We start from the raw sequence: 16749 nt of genomic DNA on the forward strand, positions 1-16749 counted from the left end.
CGACTACTCCCGCCGCAGTATCGCTATGCTTGAGGCCCAGGTGGTGAGCGAATTATCAGTCCCTTAACCGACTCTTATCCTTGCTCCTCAACAGCCCCTTAACAGACTAGGACTCTGCCTATGCAGCCACTGTTCCCGCCGAGGCAGGGTTATTACTGGAAGAAAATATCTGGCTCATATCCGGCGCTTAGCAGGAGAGGCAGAAGAGCGGCAGTACCTACTTAATGAAATACAGAACAGCCAACTCCCCCCCGCCGTACCACCTGATCTCGACATCCCCTCCTCTCCAACTCAGCCCTATCACCCCCCTACTGAACCACTTGGTGGTACGTTAAGCCCCTCGCAATACGGCCCTTTTGATACCCCCTTCGATGGTATTTCGCTGGACGATCCCGGCCACCTTAATCAATCACCGACATCCGAAAACGACCCACAACGCACCCTTAACCCTCCAGATAACCCCCCCGATATGCCCCCCCCTGAGCCAGCTCTACCTTATATCCCCGAGCTCCATGATTACCTGGACGATTGGCCCTACGACATACCTTCGGTCTTAGTCAATCCTTGGGATACCGAGCCCTTGTCGGACTACATAGGCCTCGACCAAGTCCAGGACAGCACAACCTTCATGGAACGCTTGATTTACACCTACGCTATTCTCATCGAAGCTGCGGGCGCAGCCAGAACCCTAATTCACTTCTTTCTCAGGGGGGCCCTTAACCTGGTCGATAGCACCCGGTTAATGGTCAACAGTGATGCACCCTCCCTACTCAGCGACTCGCCGGCACAAACCCTTCGGACTGTTCATCGGAAAACCGGCACCTATGTGCCCAATATCGTACACCCTGTGTGTCCGAATATGCTCTGCCATGAGGTTCTGTACGACGTCACATCACCAGTTTCATATTCAGCCGTTGGCTCAGCCCGACTACCGGCCAACCTGCCTCTTAACTGCCCCGCATGTGGCCAGGTAATGGACGGAGAGAAAGGCAACGTCCCCCTGGACTTTTCACGTATACCCTTACGCTATCAGCTTGAACGAGTTCTGGCTCATCCAGGTATGGAAGACCTAGCGTTTAACTGGCAGGATAGGCGTCAGTTAGCAGTCCGCTGGGACGAGGCCACTTGTCCCGCCGAGTCGATCTTGCATGACCAATGGGATGGTGAAGTACTTGAGCGAATCCTAGGACCGGACGGTAACCCACTCTTACACGACCCCCCTAGGCCTGGAGATGTCCCCGTTATCTACTTGAATCTCTACCTGGATTGGGTCAACCGTTCATCATCGATGATGTCGACGCCGTACTCTGTTGGACATATCTCACTCCAAATCATCAATTTCCCGCAAGGTTTGAGGTCAGTTCAGAGTATGATAATGCCTATTGGCATTATTCCCGGTATGTATCTTTGCGCTCATTGCAACTTGTTCGATCTGCCAACATAAAATTTCTAACTGGCCCTTATCTTGCTGTCTATAGGTCCGCGAGAGCCCCGACATGTCAATTACCATAAATTCCTTATGCCGCTGGTAATGGAGTTACGCCAGGCTTGGTTTCAGCCAGTTTCGATTCGGACTCCCAAGTTTCCTAACGGACGGTTATGTCACCTTGCACTGGCCGCCGTGTGCGCCGATAGGCCTGCTGCTATCGGCCTGATAGGAGCTTCGTCACAAGCTCGTAAATCTGATGTGTGCACTCGCTGCCATGCCACACACGATCGTCTGGCCTTTACACAGGGTAAGTCTGACCAGACAGGGGTAGGATAGTTGTTGGATAATTTTAACGGCATGGACCTTAGATTTTCCCCTTCGCGATTCGCATCATCACTGCCAGGGTATCTTATTCGGAGAAGAAGCCGGCTTATCTGCCATACGACAGGCCCGTCAAGAGCACGATAACGAGCAGGCTGCTCTTTCCAACCAAGCCGAGGCTAAACGAAACGACTGGGCTCAGTTACCCCGAACTACTAGGGGACCCAAACCACCCCCTTATCGGCCCATCAAATTCACTTCAACCATGGCTAAAGACGCCCTCAATCGGTCCCCTTATGCGGATGTTAAGGGTCACCTATCGGCCCTTATGTTGCTGCCGTATTTCGACAAGTTCAGGTGTACCGTCTTCGATGCCATGCATAACCTGCTTCAAGGCAACGACAAAACCTACCTCTGGAAGTGCCTTTGTGTGGGCAAATACGGGACCGTTAACGAGCCGGACAACGACGACGACTCTGAAGTCGATTCGACTGACGGGGAGCTATTCCCTGAGCCCATCGTCAGGCCGACATTTAATCCACCCTTATCGAGCACCATAGCACCTGCATTATCCCCCGCTGTTCTGGACGACTCAATGACCCTGGAGGAGGCCATGGCTGCATCGCAGGCATCCGCTGAACCGTCGACCTCTATGGCGCCTCCCAGACCACCCTCTAACCCACCCTTATCACGTCCAACAAGGGTCAACCCAACCAGACGGGCAAAAGAGGTCTTGAAGCCGGTCTTTACCCCTGCAAACCTTGTCGCCATAAGTAAAGCCATTCGTCAGGTATGGGATCCTTAATGGCGCCTTGTCTCGTCATACAAGAGGCTGATAAGCGTACGTGACAAGGTGGTGCTTCCTACAGGCATATATGAAGCAATCCCCTCAGGCTTCCTCGACATCAAGGGCGGAACCAAGACGTCTGCCCAGTGGAGAACCTGGACGGAGGTTTATGTGCCCCTTATCTGGCCAGATATCTGGCAGATGAACAGAAACATACCGCCTGGCCACCGAGATCATAACCCGGCTTTGACGGACAGCGAACTGCGGTGCTCCCTGCTCTTATCGGAGGTTAATGTGGTCGCATTGAGGCCCAATATCAGTCGAACACAGGTGGCCGTATTGCGGACTTTGATCCGGCAGTGGCAAGATCTCGTCTTCCTCCTACATCCAGGAATACAACGGACCCGTAACTGGCATCAAATCGCCCATATAGTGGACGACATACTGCTACATGGACCTGTGTATTCGACTTGGGTCTTTGCTGCAGAGCGCCTCGGCAAATTACTCAAGCAGATTAACACCAATGGTAAACAGATCGAAACTACCCTGTTACAGGCCCAATATCGGTCCGCTACGGCTGCTCTGCTCCATGCATTGTTAGTGGCCGGTGCAACAACTCCTGCGGAACGCTTAGCTGCCGCCAATCTGACCCGTATCAGGGAGGATACAACAGAACGGGGTACAGCAGCCGCAGAGTTTCTCGACCAAATGATCACCGATCTAGACGAACTCGAAACTGGGGTTAATCTGGCGTTCTCAGCGCCTAGTAACGCTACGTTAAAGCCCACACATGGAACCGCCCAAGCCATATCAGCTCGCGCATGGCCTGCAATACAGAAACGGCTCAAACTAGAAGATCCTGATCACGATTACTTATTAGAGGGTGATCCTGCCATTAACCGGCTGTCAGCCCGTCAGTTAATTGTCCGTCAAAAGTCGACCCGCTACACCGGACTCAAAGGCCCCACAAAGCGATTCCGAGTGTGGAATGACAAATCAGGCGATTATCGGACCTGTAACCTGGCAGAATACAGGGATACTCTCTTCCACTTTCAACAAATGGCATCGGTCTACGACCCTGTGAAAGTCGCTTCAGGTGACGATCTCTGTCTTATCGCAGGACTATACGACGTTGAGGTGACCAACCATGAGGCCGTTATCCAACAGCGCTTGTGGCTCATCTTCCGGCAAGCTGTCAGTTATGCGATGCCTCCCACTGCCGGCAATCCCTATCAATGTCTTATCGATCAGTGAGGAAACCCTTAACTGCCCCCTCAACGGATCGATAGCTGATGGTTAGCATATACAGCTCTCGCTTGGAGGTACGGTTGTACCAATCTAGAACATTTCGGCAATCTCTTGAGGCGATCCCCTTGGACGCCTTCATAATGGCAGGATTACGCCCTGTATCTCTGACCGAATTGAGGCCCGATAAAGGCCCGATAACGCATTCCTCGTCGCCCCCTATCTGGGCTGTTCAAGCGTGTACAAGAGTCTGAAGTCAAGGGACAATATTGATGGTATGGTCAAGGAGACAAACCGGACCGTTAACAAGCCTCTATCGGTCGCTATTTACAACCGACATCTGCCTGTCTAGATTAGTGCCCTTCCTCCTCGCCAACTTGTTGTCAATCGGGTATTAAAACCATCGGCCCTGCATAACAGCCTTGTATGTGGCTTGTAACTCACCCCTAACCTTGTCGTTTTGTATTTTCCTTTTTTTTGTAGTTTTTTTTTTTTGCGTAAGTCGATTCCCCGCTGTCGTAAGAATATAACGGGCCTTTACCCATCTCAAACCCACCCCCATAGACCATCGATCGAGCCTGGTTAAGCGGCCAGAGCCCCGGTCAACGCCTCCGCTTGAGCCTCCAGCGCGGCCGCATCAGCTACGGCGTACTCGACGGCCAGGGCCAAGATCTCGGCATTAGTCTTATCGGGCACTTGACAGGCCCTTAACTGGGTGGATCTCGCCCAGGTCTGCTTGTGCTCAGCGAGCGCGTTCGGACCGTTCACCAACTCCTCGAGCGTCGGTCGCTCTGCGTGACTTGCCGGTACAGGAGGATCCGGGTATATCAACGCCCACAAAGCGGGCTTTTGGGCCGCCCATATCGCGGCGGTTTGGGGTCGGATCATCGACCGATAAACAATCGCACCGGTAGCAGCGGGATCCGGCCTGGTTGGGTCGCCAGCCAAAGGTGCCCTTAACTCCTCCGTTTTGGGGTCGGTTTGAGGCCACATACGCCTTGGAGAGACCCATCGTGTGCGGTACAGGGGCTGGTTCCTGTTCTTCTCCTCAGACATTGCGTCGAGATAGGAAGCCGCAGCGATGCACTGTTATAGGAGACATATGCGGCAGGTTAAGCGTTGGTTTATGGCCAGTTAAGTAATGATTCGACTTACCTCGTCAGAGAGCCAATACGGCCAGTTCAGCTCATAACAACCGTCGGCCAGGGCTGCATTGCCACCGAAGGAGTATCGGCGCCATACCTTCCAGCTATCCGTCTCGATAAGGGCCGGTTGATTGGCCGGCTGTTGAAGGACGGGGAACCTTCGGTTCTGGCGGTCATCGCACTGCCACAACGTCGGCGAGAACAGCGGTGCCCTTAACAGAGCGTAAACTGGGGCCTTTCGACACAGGTTGGGAGGGGACTGAGGCCAGATCTTGTACCTGTCATCGGATATCTGTGAGGAAGTAACGGAGAGACACAACAAGAACGACGGTAAGCCTGCATGATAACCGACCCTAAACTCACGTCTATCGTGTCTGTTAAAGGACTCACATGACCTCGCTTGCGGTTCACCAGACGCGCGAGATGGACGCCTCCTTCTTCAGCACTCGTGGGACGGACGCCAGACCGGTTCTTGCAGTACTTGATAATGAGCGGTTTAAGGTCATTTACCGTGGGCCTGTCCCCGTTGGTCATCTTCCAGGTGTTGACGACGCGAGCGGCGACCTCGTTGACAAAGGGAGACCACCTGATCGAACGTTTATCTCGATGGTTAGTGGTAGGATAAAGGCATGATAAGTGATGTGCTGCTGACCGTTCTTCTCCGATCTTCTTCCACTCAGGCCTCCAAACGCTCCTTGTCCCACCCATAGCCAGTTCGACATCGATCTGTTGAGGGCCCGGTAAGCCAGTGTCCTCGTCGTCTTCCTCGTGCGAGGGCCATTCTCCATCCGGGAGATAACCTGGCTCGCTGATAGAATCACCGTCCCAGGTACCTCTCATCCCGATTAGTTCCTTGACAGCATAATGGCAAGCGTACTGTTGACAAGGTGTTAGCGGACCAGATAAGCGGTGGATAAGGCAAGTGTTAGCGGACCAGATAAGCGGTAGATAAGGCTACGCTATACTCACCGACCACTTGGTGTTGGTACGGGTGCGCGATCGCTTGTCTGGGGAGACGTGGGACGAGTGAGTGGGAGCCGGGGGATTAGCCGACTGGTTAGAGGTCCCCGAAGGGCCGGCTACAGGGCCGCTGTTGTTCAAGTTCGTGGGGTCGTTGAAGATCCCAAGCACAATCGCACGCAGCTCGGCATCGGTCTTGAGGGCGGACTTCAAACCGGACAGATTGATGCCTCTTGACGAGGGAGTTTGAGGTCCGCTAGAGGTCGGATTGGCATTGGCGGTGGACCCTAACGCAGGGTTATCGGACCCTTGGTTGAGGGCGCGTAAGCGGCGTCCAGTGTCGTCGACGTGATTGTGGAGTTGAGCCTCGATATCGTTGATCTTCGTCTCAAACTCCTCCCTGTCTAGAAGTCGACCTCTCGACTGGACCTGCTGCAGCATCGAAAGAACCTTAACCGACCTAAAACCGGCCACTAACTCCCCCGATAAGGCCACCAATTCGTCTAGGACACCTTCGAGGGAATGGACGACCGACGATAGCTTCTGGGTGTTGGGAGTGGGGCCGACAGGTACGACCTTGTCTCGACGCTCAATAACCGCCGCGTAACGGGCCTCAAACAGCCTGATTTGGGCTTGGAGACTTTGGACGATGTCCTTAGGGGTGACAGTCGAACCGGTGATGTGGGGAAACCGACCCATATCCTGAGGTTATGGAGCACGTTAAGAGGTAGTTAGTACCCATCTAATTTCCTTCACCGAAGGAATCTGCTTACAGTGTCGGTTCGCGGCTGAGAGAGAGGCGACAGTGAGAGGGTGAGTTAGCAGTCATATAAGCCATTGTTAACCCCTAAGCTGACATACGACTTTGAAGTTGGCTGCCCGAAGATCGTCGGTGGTTGCCTTGCGCTTCAAATTCTAAACCAAGCGTGAAGATGCCACAGTCTTATCAGAGTGGTTAAGCGTGTGATAGGAGATAGGTAGGAACATACGTTTTGCTGAACCGCCTTTATCGCTAGTCTGGCTGCCTTTCGTTCGGCCTTGGCTTTCTTCTTCGCTAGCCTCTTTGCGTCAGCCTATACGACACCGAACGGGGGAGTAAGCCACCAGATAAGAGTGCTATAAGACCGGCCTATGGGCTTACCTGTTCGACAGTTAATAGCTCGTCGGCGGATATGTCACTACTATCGTCCGGGTTTGTAGTCGCATCGGAGTCGGTTAACTCATCCACCTCGACGGTGGGGTTGTCGAGGTTGGGATCGATGCCCTCTTCTTCAAGCTCTTCACCTGTAGGTCGGACTGTAGACAGGTAGCGGCAGGATATACGGTCAGCTAAGGGAACGATATGGGTTAGTTAGAGAGCGTGATATGGTTCTGAACTGACCCGGCTGCTTCCCCTTCTCAACACGAATGACACCCGTGTTGGGAGCACCACCACCTATCGGAGCAATAGCTGACCGTAAGCGACCTGGCCAAGAGACAGTTTCGGGTAGCTTTTTACTTACCTGCAGCACCGTTCTCTTCTAGATGAACATGATGAGGGCAAACGTGGTTGTTAATGTGAGTCGATACGGGTGGTATAAGTGTTTGTTAAGGTACTGACGGGTTCCATCATTCTGACCGACATGAGACCACCCCGAGGACATCAGTCAGAGTCTAAAGCGACTGGATAGATGCAAGGTAAGGGGTACATACAGCAGACATCGTTTGACGTGGGCTTATACTTGTTTTTTAGCTTCTTGGTGATTTTTAGGCTTCTTCGAGGTTCTTGGTGAGTTTTGGGCGTAAACGGACGGTTGTTGGAGTGAAAACGGGGTCGTGAGGGGTTCGTAAGGGGGTCGTTAGGTCGTACACAGGATTAGGAGAGGTAGGGGGGACTAGAGATGTCTATAGGCGTGTTTTACTTATTACTTAGTATTGTAGTAAGTATTTTAGCTTCTCGAGTCGATTGTTGCTTATGTGGGGCTCGACGCGCTTAAGATGACGCGTCAAACGCGTGAGCCAAAAAGAAGCGCGCGTACGTACGCGTATAAAGGGCTGGCTAGCGCCATTTAAGGGGGTCGGCGAAGGGGTACGTTAAGAGATTTCTTAACCGGCCAGTTAAGAGACCTCCTTATCGGACCCTTAACCGTGACGCGTGACCCGCTGTGCAAGCTGCTACCAAGTAGTTCGAATCAGTAGTAATCATCAAGCCCGTAAGTTCTTGCCCATCAGCATATTACATTGCTTTGCCACCATATCTTGACCCTATAAAACGTACAGGTAGATCATAAACGCCGCAACCCGTTCTCTTGGCGATGGAAGAGCTCACATACACTACCCATTCAATTTCATCCCCCTCGACAGACCAATCACAAGCAAGACACAATTCATAATGGTTCGAGCTGTTAAAGACCTTGAGGAATACAAGAAGCTGGTGAGACACTCTTCTTTGAGTTCTTGGTATTGGGCGGATAAACTTAACCTAGTTGCAATGTGATTGGCAGATCGAGGGAGATAAGCCTGTCATCGTCGACTTCTGTGCGTGATAGCCCGGAATGTTGACAGCGACCTGTAGCATCTTGCGTCTTATACTGATTCCTCATCTTTCTTTGATGCATAGGGGCAACTTGGTGCGGGTATGTTATGGGAGGCGATTAGCACGATCACAGAACTTAGCTGACGGGTTCGTGATGCTTCTACATGGCAGACCTTGCAAGATGATCTCGCCTCACTTTGAAAAGATGGCCGGTACCACCGAGGGCGTCGAGTTCATCAAGGTCGACGTTGACGATGCTCCTGTAAGTTGGACCAACGAATCACAAGGTCGAGCAGAATGTCTTATCCGATATTTGATGATACCACCACAACAGGAAATCTCCGAGTTTGCCGGAATTAGGGCCATGCCTACTTTCATCGCTTACTCCAAGGGAAAGGATATCAAGACCGTCACTGGTGCCAAGCCTGCTGAGCTCAAGGTGAGAGGATTCCATCGATACTTATTCCCACTTGACCTTGACTGATCGCAACCTTCTTGATCAAACAGGCTGCCGTTGAGCTGGCTGCTGCCGCTGCCAACTAAGGTCTGGACCGGTATCGCTCTAGAAACACATGCCTCTCTCCGTACGATTTGACCTCTGATCGCAGGAGATTCTGGCATATCGTGAGATCTCGAGGGTTATGTTCTGTGCATCAACGACACGACGAGACTGCTAGAAGTCTATACAGTAGTATATAGGAAATGAAGAAAATGAATACTCGATATCTGTCAGAGGCCTCAGAGGCTTATTATTATTGTTGACCGTTGATCGCTGTCGGAAGCAGATTGTTGAACCCGGCATGATCGTGATGCGTGATGATGAACATTCCGATCCATAACTCACTTTAGGTCCTGTCGACCTGTTTGGATCAGTTTGTGACGTCGAACTCTTAGCTACCCAGCTTAAAATCTCGCCCCTCGTGTGGATTGAAGACCTACTATGGAGGCTCGTTCGCTCGGTCCTGCCAGATCCCCAGGCAGGGCCATCTACGAGCAAGAACTCGAGCGGTCAAATCGTCAACAAAGCAACCCCGTCGTCTCGTCGGAATCCACCTTGCTGTCCTCTATCCGGTCGATATTCCCTTCATACAACTCGTCAAAGACAGCGGTTCTCGAATTCAAGTCAAGAGTCACTGCTTTACCTCGACCTTATCACACAAACTTCGCTGCGATTGATACGTTCGAGACTCAAATCGACGAAGAGCTCGCTTGGTTTGGGAGCAAACTCGTTTGGAGCCGAGGATCGACCGTCTACAGGACTTTTACCTATTATCAAGAGAAACAAAAGGTTACGAATGCGATATTCGCTCGGTTTACTCTGGAAGCCGAACCGAAATGGCGGTCCGGTCCAGGTCCACAGAACGGGAAGGCAGAAAATGACGAGCTGAGCTCGGAGCCCGCTATTGCGGAAGTGAACACCGACAAGCAGAGCGAAGGACCGCAAACCTTTGGACCGTTCCATACATCTCAGCACGCCAAATGGGGACGGCCAGATAAGCACAATGGCTCCGGACATTCCGCTAAGGGCAAACAACAGGCGCAGCAGAGGTGCCTGGCAGTGCTACTCGAAGACTGGATCCACGTCTACTATCCATCCGGTCATGATCTGGTTGTGGCGCTGCCATTTCCGATAGACGACGTATGGGCGATACCATCTGGTGGGATCATGCTCCAGCGGGCGATGAACAATAGGGAGGTTGAAAGGTTGAGATCTGCCAAGAGCCGTGAACTCGGTCCCGTCAAGATCGCCGGTGGTATGGATCTCGATGCTACGATGGAACTGGTGTTAGAAGAATTGGAGATGGATCGGATGGAGGGGGTTTTAGGCGGGAATGGAACCGAAGATGCCAGGTTATACACTCTGACACATCCTTCGAGCGAGTTGCAAACGGTTTGCCAAAGCTGCCACATTCCGGGAGGACGTCGCGACATCGAATGTCGGGACAATTCAGTCGTGCGGCTCGACCAGGTGGAACCGCTCGAGCCCGAAAAAGAACTAATCTGGCTCTCTGACACCAAAGATACGAAGCTCGCTGTCTTCCACGATCACAAAACTGACGAGATCGTCTTTGCGCGATGGGAAAACTGTAACGATGAATCGGTTGCAGATGCGCCTAAGACCGATCACAACATCAAGGCTGTAGGCGGTTCTGCTATCAAAGCTCACGATGTTTCCACAAAACGTCCCGATGTTCCTCTTCGACCTGGTCTCGGTCGAGTAGACAGTACTTCCGGTTCCCTCCTTGAGAAGCGGAGCTCGTTGGGCGGGTCTCGTTCGCTGGGCCGGGCGCACAACAGGCGGGTGTCATTCAAGCCGGACGTACTCAATCCTGCTGTCGAGAAGGCCAACCACGACCCTTTGGCGGCGCTGGAGGGAGAGACGGCCATCAGCACAAGAATCAAGGCAGAAGGTGACCTTGTTCGGGGTCTGCCCCATCAACGACGGGTGTCTCAGGGGATGAAAGAGGTAGAGAGGAAGAACAAGGTCACGTTTGACGATTTGGATGTTGGAGAGAATACCATGCTTTTCGGTATCGATCAACCAAAGGATCGGATGCAACCTGACATGGTCATGATGGAGATCCATCGATGGCCGCTCCCAGATTCTACGTGAGTCCATCGCTCTTCTCGTTCTCCTCAATCGGAAACTGAATCAAATCGCGTAGACTTCTTTCCGGCAAAATCCAGGCCTTCGCTTCAGATCAACTTGGCGCGGATTCGATCCATATCAACATACACGTCAGGTCGAACGCGGAACCTCTACTATACATATTCCGGCTCGAGAGAGTTCAGAACGACACTCCCACTTGGAGGGCAACGGAGATCGTCGGGCTTCCAGCAGATGCGGCTGTTCCGATTATCTGCACTCGCGCCCGCATCTTTGATGTTCTGGTGCTGGACAAAGGAAGAGCCAAGATCGTTACTAGTCACGGACGGTTCGTAGAGGTGAACCTGCCTGTAACTGCCACGTCGGCTCCGCCCGCTACCGGGAAGGTCCCTTGGAAGGAGGCTACAGCGATCCAAGACTTGCTGAACCCGATCAGCTCAAGGGTCACATTGAAGGGATATGACGGTACAGAAACCTTACTGGATCTCAACTATTCCTCTAGTAGCAGCGACGTCAACCAAGTGATTCACGCCATCAGTCAGGTCCTACCGGAGGAAGCGACAATGAACATCAAACTGAACATACTCACTCAGCTGCGATCGGCTAGAGTGGACTCGCAAGAAGTGTTGCGATCGGTTGGGCACGTGATCCTCGCTTCTCTGGGCTTCGAGAAAAAGCCCACGCTACGGGCAGACTCGCCATGGACTCGGTTGAAAGCCCGGGCGGGTCGCGATTCGCGACGCGACATAAGGTCGAGACATGTAGATTCGGGACCAGAGACAGCTGGGTTCGGGAACCGCTGCATGCTCTCGGGACAGATCTCGGTCGAGTTTACGCCAAACGTCTTGCAAGCTCTTCATGTGCTTGCTCAAGAATACCTTTTGAGGATGAGCCATCATGATCGGTTGATGCATTTGGTACCAATCATCCTAACCCTCGCTACCTATCTCAAATTGTCGACATGGGTAGACCACTGGCGAAGGCACTTGCCTTCGGCAGGCTTGATTGACATGAAATATCCAAGTGAGCTCGAATGTCTGTCTTCTCGCTGCTTTCAGCTGATCGGTTGATCCGGCCGCAGCACCGTTTCCTTGCATTATACCGCCGCACCTTCTGGTTCCAACCGATATCCTGGACCTATTACGCCGAACCATGATGACAAGACGCTTGACGATACCGAAACAGCTTGTCCTTGGATCCTCAGCCTCAGCTGGCGCTAGCAGGGAGCTAGGACATTCGGAGACTTTGCCCCATCTCACCCTCGTTCTTCACTTGTACCGAATGCTCGGGACTGCCAATATGGATGCCGACCTAGCCGACAAAGCTCTCCGTTTCATGGTCAGCCATGGCGTCACGATGGACTGGATGAATAACCTTCCATGGAGTATCGCACTGCCGGTTTGGGAAGCTATCCGGGTTGGCCGCACTGTTCCCAGCATGGATTGGCCTGTACAAGTATACTCGCTCGTCGACAGGCTCGACATTGCAGCCCAGTTGGATCTTGGACACCGATCCGTACTTACGGTTCCCTCTACATCGGATCGCGCTCCAGTGAGTCTCTGGTATCAGCAATTTCTGACTAGCGTGATGCCAGGCCTAATCCGCTTCGAGTGACAGGTTGGGCAAGATGTCTCCAGTTACAAGACGATTCTATCACAAGTGACTCCGCTGTCTTCAACGACGACTGGGCTTGATATGCTACACGCCAAACATAAGGGTCGTAGTCTTTCGGTCCCCAACGTACGCTTTCCGAACGATCGGCGGCTGTGGGACGTCGAGTCGTTGTTACAAACCACACAATCTCGTCCCGTCAAGCCTGAAGACAAGCCACATTTGACGTGAGTCGACGCCATACTCCCGAGTAATCTGTATATCGGTTCTCACCTACCCATACGTACAGCGAGGAACAGCGTCTGATTCAGCACCAAACCCTCGTCCATAGCTTGGGTTATCGAACGATATCCCAAACGGTTGGATACGGCCTGTTCATCTTGGATTCGAAAGAACCATCTAACACAGATCGCTTCGAGATTCCCAACATAAACGTTGGCGTTCAGCTGTTGCCATCGACAACTACGATCTTCCCTGAGTTCAAGGTTGAGAACTTGTCTTGGCCCGCCTTTCATCAAGGGGTTGCAGCGGGATTGTCCATCAAGCGGAACAGTAATGTCGTCAATTCATCTTGGATTTTCTACAACAAGCCGGACCAGCCCACTCCCGCATTTGGAGGTTTCCTGCTTGGTCTCGGCTTGACCGGCCATTTGAGAAATCTAGAGACCTGGCATCTCTACCCTAATCTGGCTCAGCGGCATGATCACGTCTCGGTTGGCCTTCTGCTTGGCATGGCAGCAACTTATGCAGGCAGTCAAGATCGTCGCCTGACAACTATGCTAAGTGCCGGAGTTAGTGCCCTTCTTCCCCCCGGATCCGTCAGTCTCAACACCTCGCCGATATTACAATCCGCCTCACTCTTCGGTCTGGGCCTGGTCCATCTCGCCTCTGGCAGTCACCGACTGGCAGAGACGTCACTCTCAGAGATAGGCCGATACGATCTACCTGGCTTAGACGATCAGGGAGAAAATAAAGAGCTCTACGCATTTTCAGCGGCGTGTGCATTCGGGTTGATCATGCTTGGGCAGGGAGGCAGGAATCGCGAACACGATGTCCACTGTGTGAATCGATTACGTGGATATTTCGTCGACCTTCACCAACCTGAAAACGAAGCTCAGGATCCTTCCCTTGGAACCCACCGGGACGTCAATACGACTGCCGGAGGCTCTGTCTTAGCGCTTGGACTGATGTACCTCCGCACTAATCAAGCCGGAGTGGCCCATCTACTCCTGCCGCCGCAGAATGCCTTCGAACTGGATCATATCAGGCCCGACATGCTCATTGTGAGAACCTTGAGCTACAATCTGATTCTCTGGGACGAGATCGAGCCATCCCGTTCGTGGCTAAACGCCCAATACCCCAGCTTTGTGCTGGCGGCATGGAAGCTCAAGGCCGCGACCGGTGTCATTGATGAGGTTCAGGAGCTGGCTTACTTCCATATCACGGCTGGGGCCTGCTTCGTCCTCGGCTTGAAATATGCGGGAACCATGGACAAGTACGCTTCACAGATAATCCTCGACGCATATGAACTCTTTCTTCAGCAAATGCTTCCCAGTAGTGAGTCAAACATCAGCTGACTTGCAATGCGTTGATGCTGATCACACATCGCCACAGCGACCTCTTACGAGACCAAAATCAAAAGGATCGCATTGCGCCAGGGCTTTGCGTTGCTTCTGATCGCTCAAGCACTCGTCGCGGCGGGAACAGGCGATATTCTTACCTACCGCAGATTACGTAGCCTGCATGGCGGGGACGGACACCCGTACAGCACTCGTACCGCTCTTCACACGGCTATCGGCATCCTCCATGTGGGTGCTGGCAGGTATTCGTTCGGACGGTCCAACTTGGCCATAGCCGCCATGGTCATTGCCCTTTTCCCTCGTTACCCCACTGCAATGGATGATAATCGTTCATACCTTCAAGCCTGGCGTCACTTGTGGGCGATCGCGATCGAGCCCCGCTGCATCGCCACGGTCGATATCGACACGCTCAAACCCGTGGTATTGCCGATGACGATCAGGTTGCGCAACGCCGCCGGCAAGTTAGAGCAGAGAGATAGAGAGACCACTTCGCCGTATCTCGCCGATGCTTTCGAACGGACTGTCACGCTTGCCGGGACCAGTCCTCGATATGCGTCACCGGTGATACACGTCGAGACATCAGCTTTGCAGCGAGAGGTCCTGCTGAGGCTTCAAACAATGTTTGTCAAGCGCAAATCTAATAACTTGGACTATTCTGAGGATCCGAAAGGTAATCGATCGATCAGCATCCTCGCCAATGCTGCTCAGATGGCCCAGGGGGAATTACTGCACTCGTTGACAGGTCCGACTTATCGAGCAAAAGAACTTGACACGATCGAAAGCATCGTGACGGAATTTTCGGGCGATCCCATCTACCGAGGATTCTTGTCTGCCTTTGGCTCTTTCGACAAGACAAGCCCGCATCCAGGCAAACACTTCTCGTGGACGTATGCTTGCGAGACCATCGTGCTGGACAGCCTGCTGCAAAACCAACCAGAACTCACAGCACTACATTTCGGCCTGCTGTCAAGTTTGGATGCCCTCGACAGCCGTTACGGAGCGGTGAATCTCGGGTTGCTCGACATCGCGCTCGAATTTTGTGCTTCGGTGCAAACGGAACGCCTGCGCTCTCCGACGGGTTCAGCCAAGTCGATCAAGATACCTCCTCTCATCAGGCGATCGATCTTGACCGCCATATTTGCGAACGAGCGAAAAGTGGTCCGCCATAGACTAGGAGTCGACAGCGATTCCGAGAAACAATACTTACGAGCGGTCGGGACAGGCGAGGAATGTATCGTGACTCCGGACCTTGGCGCCGAATTGGTGTCTAACCGTGTCCCCAGCCTGGAAAAACTTCACGATTTACGCAGGAACATCGAGGCAGTTGATAGACGAGCTACGGCCGCGTCCGCGTCTCTGAAGGATCGAAACGTCGTAGCGCGATCCGCGCTATTGAAAATGGCTTACGCCGAGACCCTCGCACAACCACAATACGAAACGACTATTCCGACTCCGCTGGAAACCTGGACGGATCGGTCCCTAACGAACGCACTACGCGAGTGGTGCCAATGATGATTGTACGAAAAGTCCTTGTGACTGTTAGACGAACCCGTGACTGTGACGAGAACCCTACCGTGGTGTAATGATCATTTAAGATGCCTTTGATCCAGAAGAGTTTACACGTGCATTGTCTTCCCTTTGTTCCCTTCTGACTCAGGGCCAAGGTGTATATATATATTCACTTATGCGCGACCGTGCCATTCGTACTTTTCATGGTTTTGGGCAAGGTTGCTTGATCACAAGCAGATCGAAATCGCAGATATGCCTACGAACCTGTACCCTGCCCCGTTCTCGAAATGGCACCAGGGCCCCATCGTTTTACCTGCGCCACCCAGCCATGCCCCTCCCCAAGAGTTTTCTCCTGAAGCCATGAGCATGATGTCGGGTCCGACCATGCAACCGCACATGGCCATGTCTCCAGGCCAAACGATTCACGCGAGCATGTCGCCCATGTCCCGACAAGCTCCTGGAGCAGTCTTGACCAACGGGATGGCGAGTGAGTACGGCGTGACACCTCATCAAATCCAGTGCCACCCCCAGCTGACATCGGTTCTCACGCCAGACCCCTTTGTCCATCACAATTCGCTCTCGACAGCAGGCAAGCCGAGAGCGTATCATCCAAGCAATCAATCTGTGTTTGCACCGATGCCCAGCCATGCGGACATGTACGGGGAGATGGCTGATAGAGGTGGCGTCACTCACGCCGGAACGATATACCCAGACGCCATGTCGATCGCCGAGTCACATCACATTTGCCACGATTGCGAAAATCGGCGTGAACGTGAAAGACAAAGACCATTACCTTGCAGCTGCACTTGTCGGCACCAGGACTTTGAGTATTACGACAACAACGTTCAACCGTCCGGCCGCAACAGATCCTCTTCTCGATCTGGCGAGAGCGACGTGTATCGACGTCCTCAAGCACCGAGGCGCAGCAGTCACGGACGACATGATATGCCAATGTCTCCCACTGGACATCCAAGTCGATATCCAAGTGATGATCGCGGTCGACCCGAGCGCGCTCCGTCTCGAGACCGGGAAGTACACA

The 16749-nt window shown here is 52.9% G+C and overlaps 4 protein-coding genes across 4 annotated transcripts; 3 read left to right on the top strand and 1 right to left on the bottom strand.

Moving 5' to 3' along the window:
- Nucleotides 1–4364: 4364 nt before the first annotated feature.
- On the bottom strand, nt 4365–7752 carry HD553DRAFT_366320 (uncharacterized protein; the record flags this gene model as incomplete). The annotated part of the gene is made up of 13 exons (XM_046184100.1): nt 7580–7752; nt 7488–7500; nt 7390–7407; nt 7269–7322; nt 7029–7183; nt 6877–6960; nt 6749–6802; nt 6661–6675; nt 5897–6589; nt 5580–5803; nt 5318–5513; nt 4938–5219; nt 4365–4868 (listed from the first exon to the last, which is right to left on the bottom strand). The coding sequence occupies exons 1-13, from the start codon at nt 7586–7588 to the stop codon at nt 4365–4367; spliced, it is 2301 nt and encodes a 766-aa protein (XP_046038754.1). The 5' UTR covers nt 7589–7752.
- Nucleotides 7753–7967: 215 nt separating this feature from the next.
- Nucleotides 7968–9252, top strand: HD553DRAFT_306168 (putative thioredoxin). The gene is made up of 7 exons (XM_046179243.1): nt 7968–8146; nt 8231–8300; nt 8371–8404; nt 8487–8502; nt 8574–8664; nt 8737–8841; nt 8910–9252. Exons 2-7 carry the CDS (start codon nt 8259–8261, stop codon nt 8943–8945), a joined length of 324 nt encoding a protein of 107 aa, XP_046038755.1. The 5' UTR covers nt 7968–8146; nt 8231–8258; the 3' UTR covers nt 8946–9252.
- A 31-nt stretch (nt 9253–9283) lies between these two features.
- Nucleotides 9284–11520, top strand: HD553DRAFT_173427 (uncharacterized protein). The gene is made up of 2 exons (XM_046176909.1): nt 9284–11012; nt 11091–11520. Exons 1-2 carry the CDS (start codon nt 9343–9345, stop codon nt 11344–11346), a joined length of 1926 nt encoding a protein of 641 aa, XP_046038756.1. The 5' UTR covers nt 9284–9342; the 3' UTR covers nt 11347–11520.
- A 293-nt stretch (nt 11521–11813) lies between these two features.
- HD553DRAFT_268538 (uncharacterized protein) lies at nt 11814–15713 on the top strand (the record flags this gene model as incomplete). Its single annotated transcript, XM_046177585.1, has 5 exons — nt 11814–12045; nt 12092–12561; nt 12655–12848; nt 12911–14178; nt 14236–15713. The coding sequence occupies 5 exons, from the start codon at nt 11814–11816 to the stop codon at nt 15711–15713; spliced, it is 3642 nt and encodes a 1213-aa protein (XP_046038757.1).
- Nucleotides 15714–16749: the final 1036 nt, after the last annotated feature.

This window comes from Filobasidium floriforme (assembly GCF_021052385.1).
Source record: "Filobasidium floriforme strain CBS 6241 chromosome Unknown HD553scaffold_4, whole genome shotgun sequence".
Classification (NCBI taxonomy): domain Eukaryota; kingdom Fungi; phylum Basidiomycota; class Tremellomycetes; order Filobasidiales; family Filobasidiaceae; genus Filobasidium; species Filobasidium floriforme.